Raw genomic sequence first — 16,778 nt, forward strand, 5'->3', positions numbered from 1 at the left:
GATTTATTGAATTGCCTTTTCAAAATATCGATATTCCTTTTTTTACAGCTTCGTAATTTACATAGAAGGGAATATAATAATATTGATATAAAACTAACCATGGTATCGGGAAGGAGAGGATAAATGATTTATAATGATAAACTGGTTGTCAGGTTTGGCGGCAAACATTGAAAATAAATTTTCTGTTTATGTTCAGATTCTGCCCGGCCAGGGGAATGTAAACAATGACTTGAAACCAAACAACAGTATGTATAAGAAAGCTAGATTCCAAACCAGTGCTAGCCAAACTACTTTTATAGATAGGTAAGCATTCCAACATCACCGATTGTCCCTTGGGACAATTAAGTAAAATACCACCTGCTCTGAAAACAACTGAAAAAACTCGCACATACAACTACTTATTTTTCACCTAATAATTTTGGTCTTGAAACCCCTTTGTAAATTAAAATTCCCTTAACTTCCCTGTAAAGTAATAATTACAAATATACTAATTTTACAGAACAAATATATAAAGATTCCTGATATATTTTCCTTGCTTCTGTATATTTATCAAACTGAGAACTATTTTGTTGGTATTGTGAGGTCCCACGGGATGTATAATAAAAACATTTAAGTACAATCAAATAAATTGTTTCTGCCAAAAACAGTGTTTATATTTTAAATATTTTTGATTACATTTAAACATTAACCCACTAAGAAATATTGATTTTTACCCTGTTATTCAAATTTGAAGTACAAAATAGCAATCCTTCAGAGAATATATTAAAAATATGGACTTCTGAACAATCAAGTCTCAAAACCGCTAAAATATAAAATAAAAATAAAAACGTGAAAACGTGACGGCAAACCTTTCTGAAAACTAAATAGAGAATACTGAAAACTCTTTCTTTTTGAATTTTTAATTTTGCATTTACTATTTCTCCATATTTACTATTTCTCCATATTTACTATTTCTCCATATTTACTATTTCTCCATATTTACTATTTCTTCATATTTATTATCTATTCAGAGATATTCTAGCTGTGTTGACAGAATCCTCGAATCCTAGCAGAAAGCACAGTTGTCATCAATCAGTTTCCAGCGGGATCAAAAAGGTGAAAGCCGCAACTGTTTTTTGGGGGTGGGGGATTTTTTAGTGAGATGGAAATGAGGCGCACTGAATCTGCAGGGGAAGAGTTTGTTTGGCTGTAAAATAAGATCGTAGAATTTTAAGATTTTCTCATTAAAACGAAATTTTTATTTTATGTCCCTGTTTTGCCCTTTAATTTATCGTTTTCATGAATCCTTTAGGATTTGTAACACAAAAATATTTAGTCATGCTATTCTTTTATAAAATGTTGGGGGGTTAGAACGGTTTTGCTTCATTAATGGAACTGTAAGCATAATTGTAACTGACCCCTCCATGCAGATAGCAATTTCCGAATTACAACATTACAGTACCCTTGAAACCTTAATCTGATCAAACACTTGAAAGATAAAGATTAAAGATTTTTATTTCTGTGAATTTCTCCTTCCATTGTTTCTTAAGAAATACACAAGTAAATTCTTCAGAGAACCCACAAACAAACATGACCAGCTTATTTAAACGTATAAAATTGTGTAAACGTTTAAACAGCGTTAGGACATTACATAGAAAGACCATAGAAAGACAATTCATAGAAAGACAATTCATAGAAAGACAATTCATAGAAAGACAATTCATAGAAAGACAATTCATAGAAAGACAATTCATAGAAAAACAATTCATAGAAAGACAATATTCATAGAAAGACAATTCATAGAAAGACAATTCATAGAAAGACAATTCATAGAAAGACATTTCATGGAAGGACATTTCTTTGACTGACATTTCATAAATAGGACATTTCATAGATAGAGGAGATGTTTTATTTACGAAATTTGTTTTCTTCGATTTTTCATAGACAAGGGAAAATGTAAAAAAAGTGCTCCCAATAAATTTATTACATTACATACAATACATATGAAGATTACAATTTATTCATTTAAACGTAGCTTACCTTTTATAGATTTTTCATAGACAGGAAAAAATGTTCATAGACAAGGGAAAATATGAAGATATAAAGAAAATAAAAGAAAAAAATATCATTTGTAAACAAAAAATCTCCTTTGTCTATGGAAAATCTTCTCTGGCTATGAAATGTCTTTATCTATGAAATGTCTTTATCTAGAAAATGTCCTATCTATGAAATGTCTTGCTACGAAATGTCTTATCTATATTATTGTTATCTATGAAATGGCCTATCTTTGATATTGTTATCTATAAAATATCTTTCAATAAAAAGTCTTTCTATGAAATGTCCCAATGCCATATAAACAAATAAATGCTATAAATAATTCATACTTGATCAGACGAAGCTTTTAAGGGTGCCATTGTGAATCAAGAATAGCAATCTTTGCATGATATATTACTTGAAATAACACCTACAGTCCTTTAAGAAAGGTCAATAAGAACAATAGTTTTTGTTAGAAGATTGTTTCTTGTGTTCTATTGTCCCGTGCTGAGAATATGAAACACAATAAAAGATTAACATCACAAAGGAACTAGAGGAAACCCATTAAACAGAACAGTGCCACTCATTAAGGTTTAACACATCTATATCCTTTACCTTCTACCTTCTACCTTCTACCTTCTACCTTCTACCTTCTACCTTCTACCTCCTACCTTCTACCTTCTACCACTTACCTTCTACCTTCTACCTTCTACCTTCTACCTTCTACCTTCTACCTTCTACCTTCTACCTTCTACCTTCTACCTTCTACCTTCTACCTTCTACCTTCTACCTTCTACCTTCTACCTTCTACCTTCTACCTTCTACCTTCTACCTTCTACCTTCTACCTTCTACCTTCTACCTTCTACCTTCTACCTTCTACCTTCTACCTTCTACCTTCTACCTTCTACCTTCTACCTTCTATTTGTTAAAAATTGTTTAACAAAAATATTGAACGATGATATTGGGGTTTTCCATGCATTTTAACATAATAGGAGGGCGAGAGGTTGACCTCAATTGTCAAAGAAAAAACATTTGCTATAATATCTTTCCAGTCTTGTAATTATTCCAGTTTTTAACAATATCCCCAAAAGTTAGAAAATCATTTCGATAAAAAATTTTGAATGAATTTCAGAAATATATTAAACTTTTCAGGGCAAAAAGAATTTATGAGAAACAAGATTTTACAAACGTGTGAATCTAAATGAGAGCAGACATTTTGATTAAGATCCTTGCTACATTAATCTTCTAAACATAATTGTTCACTTCCTCAACTTTATAAAGAACATTTGTCATCTCTAGATTTTTAGATTTTTCTTCTTGTTCAGTTTTATTCAATAGAAACCAAATTATTCACAAGACACAGTGGACACCTATGTACCTCGGATATATTCTTACTTATTTATGCTAGAAATCTATTCCTCACTTCCTAGGCATTTCGTGGCTTTAATCATAGATAAAGATATATTGCGAATAAGACGACATTTTTTATCTTAAAAGATATAAATGTACAGAGATGTCTTAAAGATATTCCTATTAAATAGATTAACTAGGTCGGTTGTGAACATTGGCTGTTTTTATGTCATTTAGTACTTGTGGTGTACATGAGTTCTGTAGAGAGAAATTTAAGTTAGTTTAGTCCTTCTCATGTCCTTCTTCAGTTCTCGTCAATGTAATATATTGCTCAGTGAAATATTGTTGTTCAAATAGTTCCTGAGTGGTTTAATAATTATGAAATCAATTAAAACACCAAACCACCCCGCTTATCATTGAAGTACACTTTGACACCTAGAAGTATGAGTTCGCGGACTGTACAATTCTTGGTGATTTTGCGTACATATGCTATTTATGTTTATTTATTTATCTATGGTTTTAACTTATAAATGTTCAGCTCAAGCATATACAGGGTTATACACACAAATGATGAGACTGTAAAGACGACTTAAAACTCTTCAAATATGGCGATACCAAGTTTAAATTAAGTCTTCTGCCTTGAATTTGTGTGGACCGGTACGAATTCAGTAGAGCTATTATAACCCCTGACATTTTGAGAAGATACTGTACAATAAAAAGTTTCCTTTATTGACGTAATTAGGGTCCATTTAACTGAGAAGGAATTTCTTTAATAACTACTAGCTGAAGTGCCTGGCGTTGGCCGTGAAAAAAAAATTTGGATTAAAAAAATTCCAAATTATGTTTAATAATTATATGATTTTTAATGTTGCCATATGTTAACTCCAGGGTACCCATGTGTTTCCGAAAAAAATGTCAGCACATTTGGCTAAGTGAAAGTGAAAATTGCTACAGTTTGCAGAATTATTTATGGAGTGTAAGATTTAAGTATTCACATTTTAATGTTTTAACATTCAACATGGACAAGTACGTTTTTCTCTGTCTGACACGGAGCTGTGCCGGAATACATTCTCTGTTTTATATCTGACCCGATACAAAGTTGAAGGGTAGGAAGACAATATTACGCTTGGATACAGTTGGATACAAATTTATAACAAACATACATACAAATATGCGAATTGCAAGAATGTAAGGCAAGGAAAGTTTATTGCGGTCGTGTATACTCTGCGTACATATTGAAACCAGTTCTCTTTGGGCGGAATTTGTAAACGAGAACAGATCAGTAAGTGTTCGTTTAGTATCCGAGGAGGTTAAAATTATTCAATTTTGAAAATTTTGATAATTCAGATAATAGTTTCCTATGACCAGAATATTTCATCGATTTTTTATGTGAAAGATTGATCCCATTTCAGGCTTCGACATCCGTCTTGTGTTTACATTACCGCCCAGAGAGAGTACACTGCAGTACAAAAGATGTACACTTCTGATAATAACTTATCTTGCCTTACAATCCTTGCGAATATGCAAATATATACATATGTATATAAGTAAAGAGCTTTATTATATAGATTATTCTTGTTTAGTTAAGCTGCAGTTCCATCCATCTACCTCTTAACTCTGGTTCAACAGTTATACCTGAACTCAGTAGTTCAGCTAGACAAGCTCTTACATTGGCTTTCATCAACAGGAACCATCATAGATAGATAATTTTTTCTCCTTCTAATATATCAATACATCCTATAGCTCAGTTTCTCTTCCTCTCCTTATTTTATAAAATAACCACACGGTTCTGAAAATTAACGAAAAGTAACTGATGCTGTTTTTGAATTTGGATCACTGTTCTAAGTCTATATTACAATTAAATTTTCTAAATCGTAATTTTGGTTTTATAAAAATAAAATGCATAATTATATTTGAATTCTTGAGGAATACAGAACAATTTACAAGTTCCAGGTTTTAAGTAAACTGTTTAAATCAATTTAGTTCTTCTAACTATCTTCAAACTTGAAATCCCCTGGATTAGGTGTTTAGACAAATTATACAGTGTCTCCTGATAAACATTTATTCTCATTTTGAAATAGTTTAAATCATTTAACACTTTTATCGCTATACATTACATTTTAGTTTTTTATTACAATTACTAAACAAAATATTAAGTAAAATAAAATGAAATCGCATTGATATTTTACGCAATAATATATAAAATATAAATATATATAATATACATATATATATATATATGAAATATATAAAATAATATAAAATATCATTCAAAAATATAGTTTTATATATTTGAAATCTAACATGGTTTGATTGATAGGGAGGAAGGGTCGAGAATCCATAAATGTCCTTCAGCTCCTTGTATACCATCCCTTGCATCTCCAGGTATATTTACCATGCCTTTCAATCGTATTCGCAACAGTACCAATTACCACCTTTTTGAGGAAAATATCGCTGTTTTTTCTTGAAAATACAGTTTTTTTCTCAAATTCCGTTCTTTGGTCTGCTTCATAAATCTGCAAATCACTTTTATAGAGAGCCGCAATTTTGAAAAAGAACAACATGATTTTTGCGTAGTTTAAGCAAATAATCGGAGAAGCATCTTTTCAAATGGAGGGTCACTTTTAATTACGCCGGCAGATCCTATGAATAAACAATTATTTTTAAGATTTTACAAAAGATGAAAAATTTATGAAAATATTTTTTCCAAAATAAGTGATTTCTATAAATTCCAATACTAATCAATTGCTTTCAAACTAGATCAAAGATGTTTTGCAATCTTTAAATATTTAAATATTCATTTCAGACTTTAAATCAGTAATTGCTGGCAGTTTGCACAGATATGAATGTTTGCAAAAAGACAGGTAAAAATAAAAAAAAATTTAACAATTTTGTTGAGAGAAAATTTTGCGAAAAAAATACGGGAAGAAATTTTTTTAATTATGATATAATAAAACGTCTAATGCTGAGCTCTTAGGGCAGAAAATTAATTCCACAAGTTGTTTATGCGCAATCGATTGTTGCAGCTATGGTTTTCGCGGAATTTGTTTCTTGCAAAAAGTATTTTTGTGAAATTTCACATCGTTTTCGCGTTTTTAGCTTTATTAATATTTGCGAAAAAATGCGAAATTTCGCAATTAAAAGGTTGCGAAATAAGTACGAAAATTTTCGCTTTTTTCGCGAAAGTTTTCATTAGCTGAAAACCCTATACCGGATACACTAGACGGACCTATACGGTTAAGACTGGACTGGGATCTTTGTACCGGTTCGAATCATATCATCATGATACTTTTAAACCTGCCTGTCCCGTTGTTTGCTTATCCGTATACTTTTTCAGGGTTTCCGGGAATCAGATGAGGTTGTTGACCCCGACCCTGTACAGGTCCCAGATGGCGGGGGCCAGGCAGAGCCTCAGTATGGACTGCAGCGGGGAAGAGAACCAGACTGGGGAGTGGGAGAGAACCAACAGGAACCAATACACAACTTTTACTATTTTTCAAATCCCCAAAATACCCTAATTTTCTTAATTTCAGTATATATGTTAAATAAATTGAGCCTTTGGCTCAAAGAAACTGAGTTCTTGCAACAAACTCTTGTTTTAAATCTACATATTTGTGCAACCTGATCTTGTAGACCTTTGATATTTCAAAATATAAATTTTCTTAGATCAAATAATCTAAGTTTGAAATATCAAGGTTTACTTCATCAATTTGCTAAGATCTAATGATCAGACAATTTTAGTTTGTGGCAATAACTCAGTTACTTTGTTAATCCCTATATTGAACAGGGTTAAATGGATAAGATCAGGTGATAGGAAGGAGTAAAGGTATTTAAGCTAACACAAATACTGAAGGTTAAAAAGAAAATCAGATATTAATAATTCTTAATTAATAAGATAATTTTCATTGAAAAGGAAGTAATATTCTTAAAATCCACGATTTTTCCAATTCTCACATCAATAACGCTATGACTAATAGTATCAGATCATTCTGGCTTGCCAGATAAGCAACTGTATGTATTTTTAAACACGAACCGTACAATTTTAGATATTGTCTAACTCCTAGACATTCCCACATGAATTTATTGGTATTTTCAATTTGTCACTAACTCAGAGTAAAGAATATTCAAAATGAAAATATTCTCTCTCGAATCTAAATACCTTCCCATCCGTTCTAACAAAGTTTACTGGCACATTTATATAATTCCTGACTTCTCTAACTTAGTTAAACCCGTTACACAGTTCTAGGTGAAGAAAACCTAAGTAAATGTTACCTAAACTAAGTAAAAAAACTAGATTAACTTGTTTTATTTTTTAACGATTGTCCTATCGGAGAAAATATTAATTTCAAAAGGATATTATTAAACAGTCTACAAAGTCATAGTTGTGACTTTTGAATAATTGTAGCTTTTTACAGTGCACAGAAAACTCTGAAAAAAGGAAGGTTAAAGTTAAAACTTTCAAAGTCAAATAAGCGTGAGACACACAAACTGTGCACTGTGTTACGTGTAGTGTAAAAAGACCCAGTTCACTATTAATTAGTGATTTAATAAGTGTCTAATAAAAATTTTTGCTTTGTAATAACATCAAATACACTTGAGGCCGTTTTCCTATTTCGTTGTTTTCTGGTTAGCACTGTATGTAGTATTGATAACTAGGTAACAATTGCCTGCATATAGACTGATTAATTATCGTCTATATTCTAATAGTAAGTGTGGCTTTGTCTCATGAAGAGGGTTAGTATAGCGTTTGTCTTAAATTGAATAATTGTAGTTGTGCCTGTGCAACTTCTGTATCTAATCATAGAGAATATTTGTGACTGTCTAATATGTGTCTAGCAGAAGCTAAGACCGGGATGTATTAAACAGATGTGTCAAGTTTGTTTATCTTGAATTAAATCTTAATTTATAGGGTTAAATTTGATAAAATTGAGACTGAGCAACTTATGTGTCTAAAAATAGAAGAATATTTGTGATTGTCTAATATGTGTCTAATAGAAGCAAAGACCGGAACTTATTTGTCTTATTTCAGTAGATAGATATGATTGTCTAATCATTGTCTAGTATTACAGTTGCGACTGAATTGTCTAATCATAAAACACAAAGTTTGCTAAGGATTGTACGCGTGTAGTTACGACTGAAATACAAATGGTTGAATATGGAGTGGTTTGTCATAAATTACATATTGTTATAGTGGTCATTGTGCTATACAAGTCCTATTTGATACTGGTTAATGGACTTTATAAAAGAATGGATTGTTGAGCGAGGGAGGGATGGCTGCTCTCAGGGTTTTGAAATTGCTCCCAGGGTTTTGGAGTTCTCCCAGGGTTTTGGAGTCCTCCCAGGATTTTGGAGGTGCTCCTAGGGTTTTGGAGTAAAATGTGAAAATTTATCCGATCTTTTATAAAAATTCTTTAAAAAAGGGTACTTGAAAACCGAAAATTGAAAAACGGCTCCGCTACCCCTTTCTTAATATTTTTGTTCAGATAATTACAGGAAAAAAATCGCAAATTTCAGTCCAAGTAGCCTGTGGCGATCATATAGTCTTGATTAGACAAACTGACAATATTTGTTTTAGCTTTTAAATTGAAGATTATTTGTAAATGTAAAAGAAAATATTTTTTTTTGCTAGATACATAAAGGTTTCATTTTAGTTTGTCGAATACATCTCAACATTTTTTTTTTTTTAAATGCATTTTTACTCAACACTGTTGTTCAAATGTCAAATTTAGAACCTTCTATATGGCGCGAACTATAGCAAAAATCACTAAATAAATGAGATATCTGAGGAAAGCTATGTTTTTTCTTAGTTTTCATCAGATATCTCAATAGTTTGATGATTTTTGCTATAGTTTGCGTTATATAGAAGGCTCTAAATTTGACATAGAACAATTCTAATTTTGTGAATGTAGAGTAAAAAATGCATTTTTAATGGCAACAATCAATTTAAGATTTTTTTAGGCAAAAAATTGGATTTTTTGTTTTAACAAACTTGGAAATAAGAAAACTTATATAGACGTTGAGATGAACTATGTATCTAGCTAAAAAATTTTTTTTTATATTTACCAATTATGTTTAATGTTTAAGTTAAAACAGATATTGTCAGTGTGGCTAATCAAAACTATATGATCGACAAAGGCTACCTGGACTAAAATTTGTCATTTTTTCCCAGCAAATATCTAAACAAAGACAATGAAAAAGGGGCAGCATAGCCCATTTTTAAATTTTCAGGTTTAAAGTACCCCTTTTAAAGGGACTTTCCATAAAAGGTCGGATAAATTTTCCCATTTTACTCCAAAACCCTGGAAGCAACTCCAAAATCCTGGCAGCACTCCAAAACTCTGGGTACAATTCCAAAACCCTGAGAGCAGCCACCCCTCCCTCGTTGAGCTACAGTATCTATATAAAATCTGTGGTAGATGGAATACTGTTTGTATAAAATCTCAGTATTATGGAGAGTAAACATGGTTAATATTGGCCTGGAGGGAAAAAGAAACTATAAAACTAAGAGAACCATGAGAATCTATTAGATCCTGGAAACTTTAAAGAAACTAAGGATATTTAGTGTATTTTGGAAACCATTCGAGAAAATTAGTGGATCTTTAGAAAATATTAAAATACAATTAACTTACACACACATCGAAGATATAAAAAAGCCAAAACATAATTTTAGTAAAGGAGAACTAGAAATGCTTCACCCAAACTTAAAACTAAGGATTCATAGAACCAGAGAAACTCAGGATTTATAAATCTAGAGAAAACCAAGAATCCAGAGAGCCAGATGAAATTAAGGATTCAGAGAACCAGATAAAAATCAGGATCCATAGAACCCGAGAAAACTAAGGATTTATAGAACCAGAGGAAAATAAGGATCAAAAGAACCTGAGGAAACTAAGGATTCAGAGAACCTGAGGAAACATGGGATCCATAGAACCAGAGGAAACTAAGGATCCACAGAACCAGAGGAAACAAATGATCCAGAGAACCTGAGGAAACTAATGATCCAGAGAACCAAAGAAAACTAAGGATCCGCAGAAAAAGATTTAACTAAGGATCCATAGAACCAGATGAAGCTAAGGATCCAGAAAACCAGAGGAAACTAATGATCCACAGAACAGGATTGAACTAAGGATCCAAAGAACCAGATAAAATATGGATCCAGAGAACCAGATAAAATATGGATCCAGGCAACCAGATTTAACAAGAAATGCAAAGAACCAGCGAAAACTAATGATCCATAGAACCAGAGGAAACTAAGTATCTATGGAACAAATGAAAACTAAGAATCCAGAGAACCAGAGAAAAATAATGATCCAGAGAAATGCAGAGGAAAGTCTGGATCTATAGAACCATAGGAAACTAAAAATCCGGAGAGCCAGTGTAAACTAAGGATCTAGAAAACCAGAGGAAACTAAGGATCTAGAGAACCAGATGAAACAAAGGATCTAGAGAACCAGAGGAAACTAAGGATCTAGAGAACCAGAGGAAACTAAGGATCTAGAGAACCAGAGGAAACTAAGGATCTAGAGAACCAGAGGAAACAAAAAATCCAGGGAAACCAGGTTACTCATGGACACCAGGGAAACTACAGAAACCAGGGAAACCAGGGAAACCACGAAACCAGGAAAACCAGGGAAACCAGGGAAAACGGGGAATCCAAGGAATCCAGGGAATCTAGGGAAACCAGGAAAACCAGGGAAACCATGACCAGGGAAACCAGGGAAACCACGAAAACCTGGGAAACCAGGGAAACTAGGGAAACCAGGACAACCTGGAAACCAGAAAGCCCGCAGCTCTCTGGCCTGTACTTTAATGTTAAATGAGTATATATATGTATGTTTCCAGTATAATATCTGGTATTGACAGTATTCTATATTCTACACAGACAACTGCAGAACAAACTTTATTGCAACGGAATTGGTATGGAAAGAGTTCTATATATATATATATGTATATTCCTATACTTTTCAAAACATTTCTGAAAAACGGATAATATAAACAAATCAATTTTTTGATAAGTAGACATTTTCTTAGTAGAAAATATATAATATGGGTTAATTCAAAAGGTACTGTTGGGAATCGGACATGGCTCTCTGGTAGAATGGGAGTTTACTTGAAATTACATATTTAGTCCCACTACGGTTGCATAATTTTAGTTTATAGGAGATCAAATATAATAGTTCATTATTTTTTGCGTTATTAGAGTAGAGGGTTTCTAAGCGCAAAATTTTTTTTTTTTATTTTAGAGAAGTTTGACCAAATCTTGAAGAAAATTGACCTGTCTTACAAAAAGAAAGTTTGAATGTTAATTATCAAAAAAACAAGAATTTAAGAAAATGCTAATCTTTACATGGGGTAATATTTTTCGTGCGCAATCTTACGCAAAATTGGTTTTATTCTTCTTATACCTATTACAACAGAGACACTGGAAAATACAAGGTTATAATGCAAGGAAAGTTAATTGAAGTTCCGTATACTCTGCGTACATATTGAAATTTGTAAGCAAGAATAAATGCAACAGTGTTCGTTTAGTATCCATGGAGGTTAAAAGCATTACATTTTGATAATTTTGATAATTCACATAATAGTTTTCTATGAGCAGAATAGTTATTGATTTTACACGTGAAAGATGGATCCCATGCCAGGCTTCGACAACCGTATTGTGTTTACATTACCGCCCAGAGACAGTACCCTCCAGTACAAAAGATGCATAAACCTATGAATAATTTTCCTTACATTATAACCTTGGGAAAATACAACTTTTTTGTTTTGGCTTTCAACAGGATAAATGTTGAATTTGTACAGATAATTTATCCAACTGCAGATCAAGCTTTGTGGTATTATTTCGCAGATTGCGAATGAACCCTAAGTGGGAGTGGGGAGTTTGAAAAATTCATTTGTTGAAATCGATGCTGCCCTGTTGGTTCTATTTAAAGTTTTAAAGTTAAAACAAGTTTCTAATTATGAATACTTTTATACAAGAAGTGTGCACCTAGAGCTCTTAAGGGAAAGATAAATTAATCAAAAGTTTTATGAATCAGAAGAAAGATAAAATAAATGATTCAATATCTATCAGAGAGGGTTTGAGTTAAACTGACAAAATATGATATGAAAGAAAACTCTATTTCAATTGAAATATTAACCTTTTTATTTGGAGAGATTACTTCAAAGAAAGATTTCTATTACAGGAGATAACCCTTAAGACTTTCTGAACATAGTTGAGACATTTCTAAATCTTAATGGACAATATTAGTCAAAAGATTTTCTGGTATTGTTTACTTATGGTTTTCTATAAAATGTAGAATTTGTAAACAAGATTTCAGAAAAAAAACAAAATAGGGTATCTTGTAACTAATTAAGGTAATAACCTTTTTACCCCGAACTAACTATAGTGAGAAACATTCCGTTTCTTTTATTTGAAATCAAAAGTTGTTTGGTCTATACTTTTTCATTAAAAATATATATATGCCTACAAAAAAGTATTTAAGAAAAAAGTCTAAAAAATTATGTATAATGGATCAAATTGTTTTCAAAAGTTACAGCTTTCTGAAATTTTGACAGAACCGTTAAATCCACGTGTATTGTATCATGAGCTTGTATTGGTTAGGAGAGATATCTAGTATATGAGCTTGTATTGGTTAGGAGAGGTACCTAGTATATGAGCTTGTATTGGTTAGGAAAGGTATCTAGTATATGAACTTGTATTGGTTAGGAGAGGTATCAGTATATGAGCTTGTATTGGTTAGGAGATGCATCTAGTATATGAGATTGTATTGGTTGGAGAGATATCTAGTATATGAGCTTGTATTGAAAAGTAGAGGGTATCTAGTATATGAGCTCGTATTGGTTAGGAGAGGTATCTAGTATATGAGCTTGTATTGGTTAGGAAAGGGTATCTAGAAGCTGGACGAGCTGATGACTCATTAGATCTTGAACTTGGAGCTTCAGCTTCTGGAGTTCAAGGAAGGAAAATATTAGAGAATTCTTCCAGACAAAATTCAACCAGAAGAGGTTCAGGTATTTTTATAGATATTTTCTACGGAATCCAAACTGAGCAGTCAACGAATTGAGTTTTTACCACAAACTCTGATTGCAACCCAATGTCCCGAACCCAATTCAGATCTTTCTAACTATGAATTCTGTTAGAACAGATTACCTAAGTTCAAAAGATATCAAACGTTTAAACTATCAGGTTGCAAAGATATAGTAATTTGAAATTTGAGTTTGTGTCAAGGTCTCTATAATATATAACAGTAAGTCATGGGGTTGAGTCAACTAAGAACTGAGTGGAATTTTCAGTTTGTCTTATCAGCTTAACTCTTAATTCAAAAGATTTCTGAAGGATTTGTAGCTAATTTTCATTTCATTCAAAAGTTCTCAGCTATGTTAAACAGAAAAAAGATAAATTGTATCGAGTATCTTCTCTCGATCCATCCAACTTTGATTTTATGTGATTTAACCAATAATGTTTTTAGATCAAAAGTCATCCTGGTAAATCTCTTTTTTACAAGAAAGTTAAAACACAAGAAATATTTCTCGAACATTTTACAAAGTATAAAATATTTAAAAAAAATACAATTGTGTGTATTCAAAATACTTTAAGTTTTCCTGGTGTGTTTTGAAAGTTGAAAAGCAAGTTTAACAAATTAACCAACTTTGTAAACACAGGGATAAACCTGATGCTGCCTAGTTTAACTTCAATTAACATAATTTTAATCTTTTAGATCTGGAAAATTCATTTTAGTTTATAAATTCGTCCAGCTACCAGACCGCACACAAATCTTTCTACTTTTTTAGATTTTGAGAAAAACTTGTGGAAAATAATATTGTGGATTTAGTTAGCTTGATTTGAGTTGAAAGTTTCGACATAAATAGGTTTATTTTGAGCCACAGAACGATATAATCAAACTTTAACTATCCCTATTAAATAGAAATTGCCCGTAAAGGACATTTTTATTTATATTTGGTTTAAAAATAAAGTTCAAGTTATTCTAAAATCTGCAGAAATGTTAATTGTTTCAGATTCTAGCGAGAGCTCTCTACGTTTAGATCTTCATGTTACTGGTTGTGCTCCAGTTACTTTACTTGTCAGGTCAGTTTTTACTTGTCGAAAAAATGTTCTAAAAGAAAGTGCTGTTTTCCGGATTTGAAGTAAAAAAACAGCATTTTTTTATTTGTGTTGTTAATAAATACCAAATTCTTTTAATATTCATGACTTGTGTTTAAAGAAAATATATTCCCAAGAACTTTAAAATAAACGACATTTAACAAGTCCGAGAAGCGCCAAAGAATTTCTGTTTTTCATTTATTTCTTAGTGTCTCTTAGACTGCAAAAGTCCAAATAGTCCGATATAATCCATATTATATTTCTTGTTTTTCTTCTTTGGTTGTCAATTGTTTTGTGTAACCTTAAATGATATATGTACTGTAATTCTCATGAGATGTAACATATACACAGGTGTTTTTTGAGAGGATAAAATAAGCATGACCAAAAATGTAAGGCAAGGAAAGTCAATTGCGGTCGTGGATACTCTGTGTACATATTGACACCAGTTCTCTTTGGGCGGAATTTGTAAACAATAATAGATGCATCAGTGTTCGTTTAGTATCTGAGGAGGTTAAAAGCATTAAATTTTGATAATTCACATAATAATTTCCTATGACCAGAATATTTCATTGATTTTTTATGTGAATGATGGATCCCATGGCAGGCTTCGACATTCGCCTTGTGTTTACATTAGCGCCCAGAGACAGTACACTGCAGTACTAAAGATGTGTACACTTCTGAAATGACTTTCCTTGCCTTACAATCCTTGAGCATGACTGACTTTCTTTAAGTTGAAAAAAAGAAAATAGTTAGAAATTCTGTTAGAAATGATGCGCGAAATTGATAGTAAATGATTCACAACCATGATCATGCTGGAGCCAACTCAGGGGGGGGGCGAAACTCAGTTCACCTCCCCCCCAAGCTGCGCTACTGAGTGCATTATAGTACATTACAGTACGTTAAATTGTATACCAACACAGTACTGCAGTACAGTACAGTACAGTACAGTACAGAAGATTTTCTTTAATGATAACATTTTATCTGGTTATTTCGTCAAGTTCCTGTTCAACAATCTAGATCAAAAATATCAAAACTAGAAAAAACTCTTATCTAGATGTTTTTTTAGATTGTCATTAATTGTGCTTTTCTTTTATTTCCAATGAAAATTTATGGTTTCACTTTCCTTTTTCCGGATTAAATTATCTTTTTTTCTGATAGAAGAACTTTAACCTAGCATCTAGCTGCAGAGCTGAGCAAAATATAATTCTTCTGATCCACAATACTTTATTAGAGTAGCTGTTCATTGATAGATTAAAGGGACTGTAAGCGTAATTTAAAGCAACCCTCTCTGCAAAGATTTACAAAGCTTTACCCTTAAAAGTTTTGGCTTTAAAAAAGATAATAATTTTTAGTGGTAGTTTCTCTACAAATGTGTCTTGCGCATTTCAACCGCAGTAAGAAATTTTGGAATTTTAACAATTGAACACTTTTAAACCTAGAAAAACAACAAAAGAAATTCCATACTATACGAAGGTTTCACGGGGCATTGCCATCTTCGCATGTAGGGTCACTTGAAATAAAGCTTAAAGTCTCTTAAAAAATAATTTATATCATCTTCAAAACCATGAGAAATTAAAAATCCCACATTATTGTTTACGATATATCAAATGTGAACTGCAGCTTCTTGGAGGATTGTAAACAAAGCATAAGTAGTTGAGTGACACTCGATGCTAATGAAACTATATTTGAGGTTTATGGATCTATAGGTGGCTGATGTGACCCAATATGAGCATTTTGTTTAGGTTAATCGGAGGTTTGAATTAGATGCAAATTAGATGCAAGTCGTTTAATTTTTTTTTTATTTTTGTTTGAGGTCAATGACCTCCGATCCCAAATTTTCTTTATGATCCGTGTAGAGTGCTTTACATTTGGAGGCTGCACGCAAAATCTCAGTCTTTTATTCCAATTTTATAATAATCAAATGCCGACTGTAAAAATTTGATGTCAAACAAAGTCGAATTTGCATTTGGCCCCAAGGTCATAAAGTTAAAGAAAAAGTTTTTTTTTACCTTTCAATACTAAGGGCTGACATCACCCAGAAAATGCATGTTTTGATCTTATGACTTTCACTTCTTCGTTTGTCACTCTATTGAACAGCTATAAGACATTTTGCTCAATTTTCTCAGAAAGTTCAGTTCACTTTTTAAAAAATATTTTCAAATTTTCCTCTCTCAAAAAACTAAAATCTTGAGTTTACTCCATGTTGGCCTCCACAATATAAACACAGTTTCTAAAAGTGACATGAACAATGTAGTAGTATAGTCTGTAGTGCAAACAACAAAATATCTTAATCAACATCCAGGCTAGTTA

General features: G+C 32.0%; 2 protein-coding genes across 5 annotated transcripts in view; one reads left to right on the forward strand and one right to left on the reverse strand.

Annotated features, from left to right (window-relative positions):
• Positions 1 to 16,778, reverse strand: part of LOC111718332 (23 kDa integral membrane protein) — a 72,624-nt gene that overhangs the window by 47,743 nt on the left and 8,103 nt on the right. The window lies entirely within an intron of this gene.
• Positions 1 to 16,778, forward strand: part of LOC111718330 (uncharacterized) — a 62,460-nt gene that overhangs the window by 28,818 nt on the left and 16,864 nt on the right. For all 4 annotated transcript variants that reach the window (XM_023493891.1, XM_023493894.1, XM_023493892.1 and 1 more), the window contains 8 exons: positions 197 to 303; positions 1,011 to 1,095; positions 4,948 to 5,051; positions 5,685 to 5,749; positions 6,171 to 6,228; positions 6,702 to 6,833; positions 13,248 to 13,378; positions 14,384 to 14,453. In XM_023493891.1, coding sequence (XP_023349659.1) covers positions 197 to 303; positions 1,011 to 1,095; positions 4,948 to 5,051; positions 5,685 to 5,749; positions 6,171 to 6,228; positions 6,702 to 6,833; positions 13,248 to 13,378; positions 14,384 to 14,453 — 752 coding nt within the window. The remainder of the gene's footprint in view (positions 1 to 196; positions 304 to 1,010; positions 1,096 to 4,947; positions 5,052 to 5,684; positions 5,750 to 6,170; positions 6,229 to 6,701; positions 6,834 to 13,247; positions 13,379 to 14,383; positions 14,454 to 16,778) is intronic.

This window comes from Eurytemora carolleeae, unplaced genomic scaffold (assembly GCF_000591075.1).
Source record: "Eurytemora carolleeae unplaced genomic scaffold, Eaff_2.0 scaffold60, whole genome shotgun sequence".
Taxonomy (NCBI): domain Eukaryota; kingdom Metazoa; phylum Arthropoda; class Copepoda; order Calanoida; family Temoridae; genus Eurytemora; species Eurytemora carolleeae.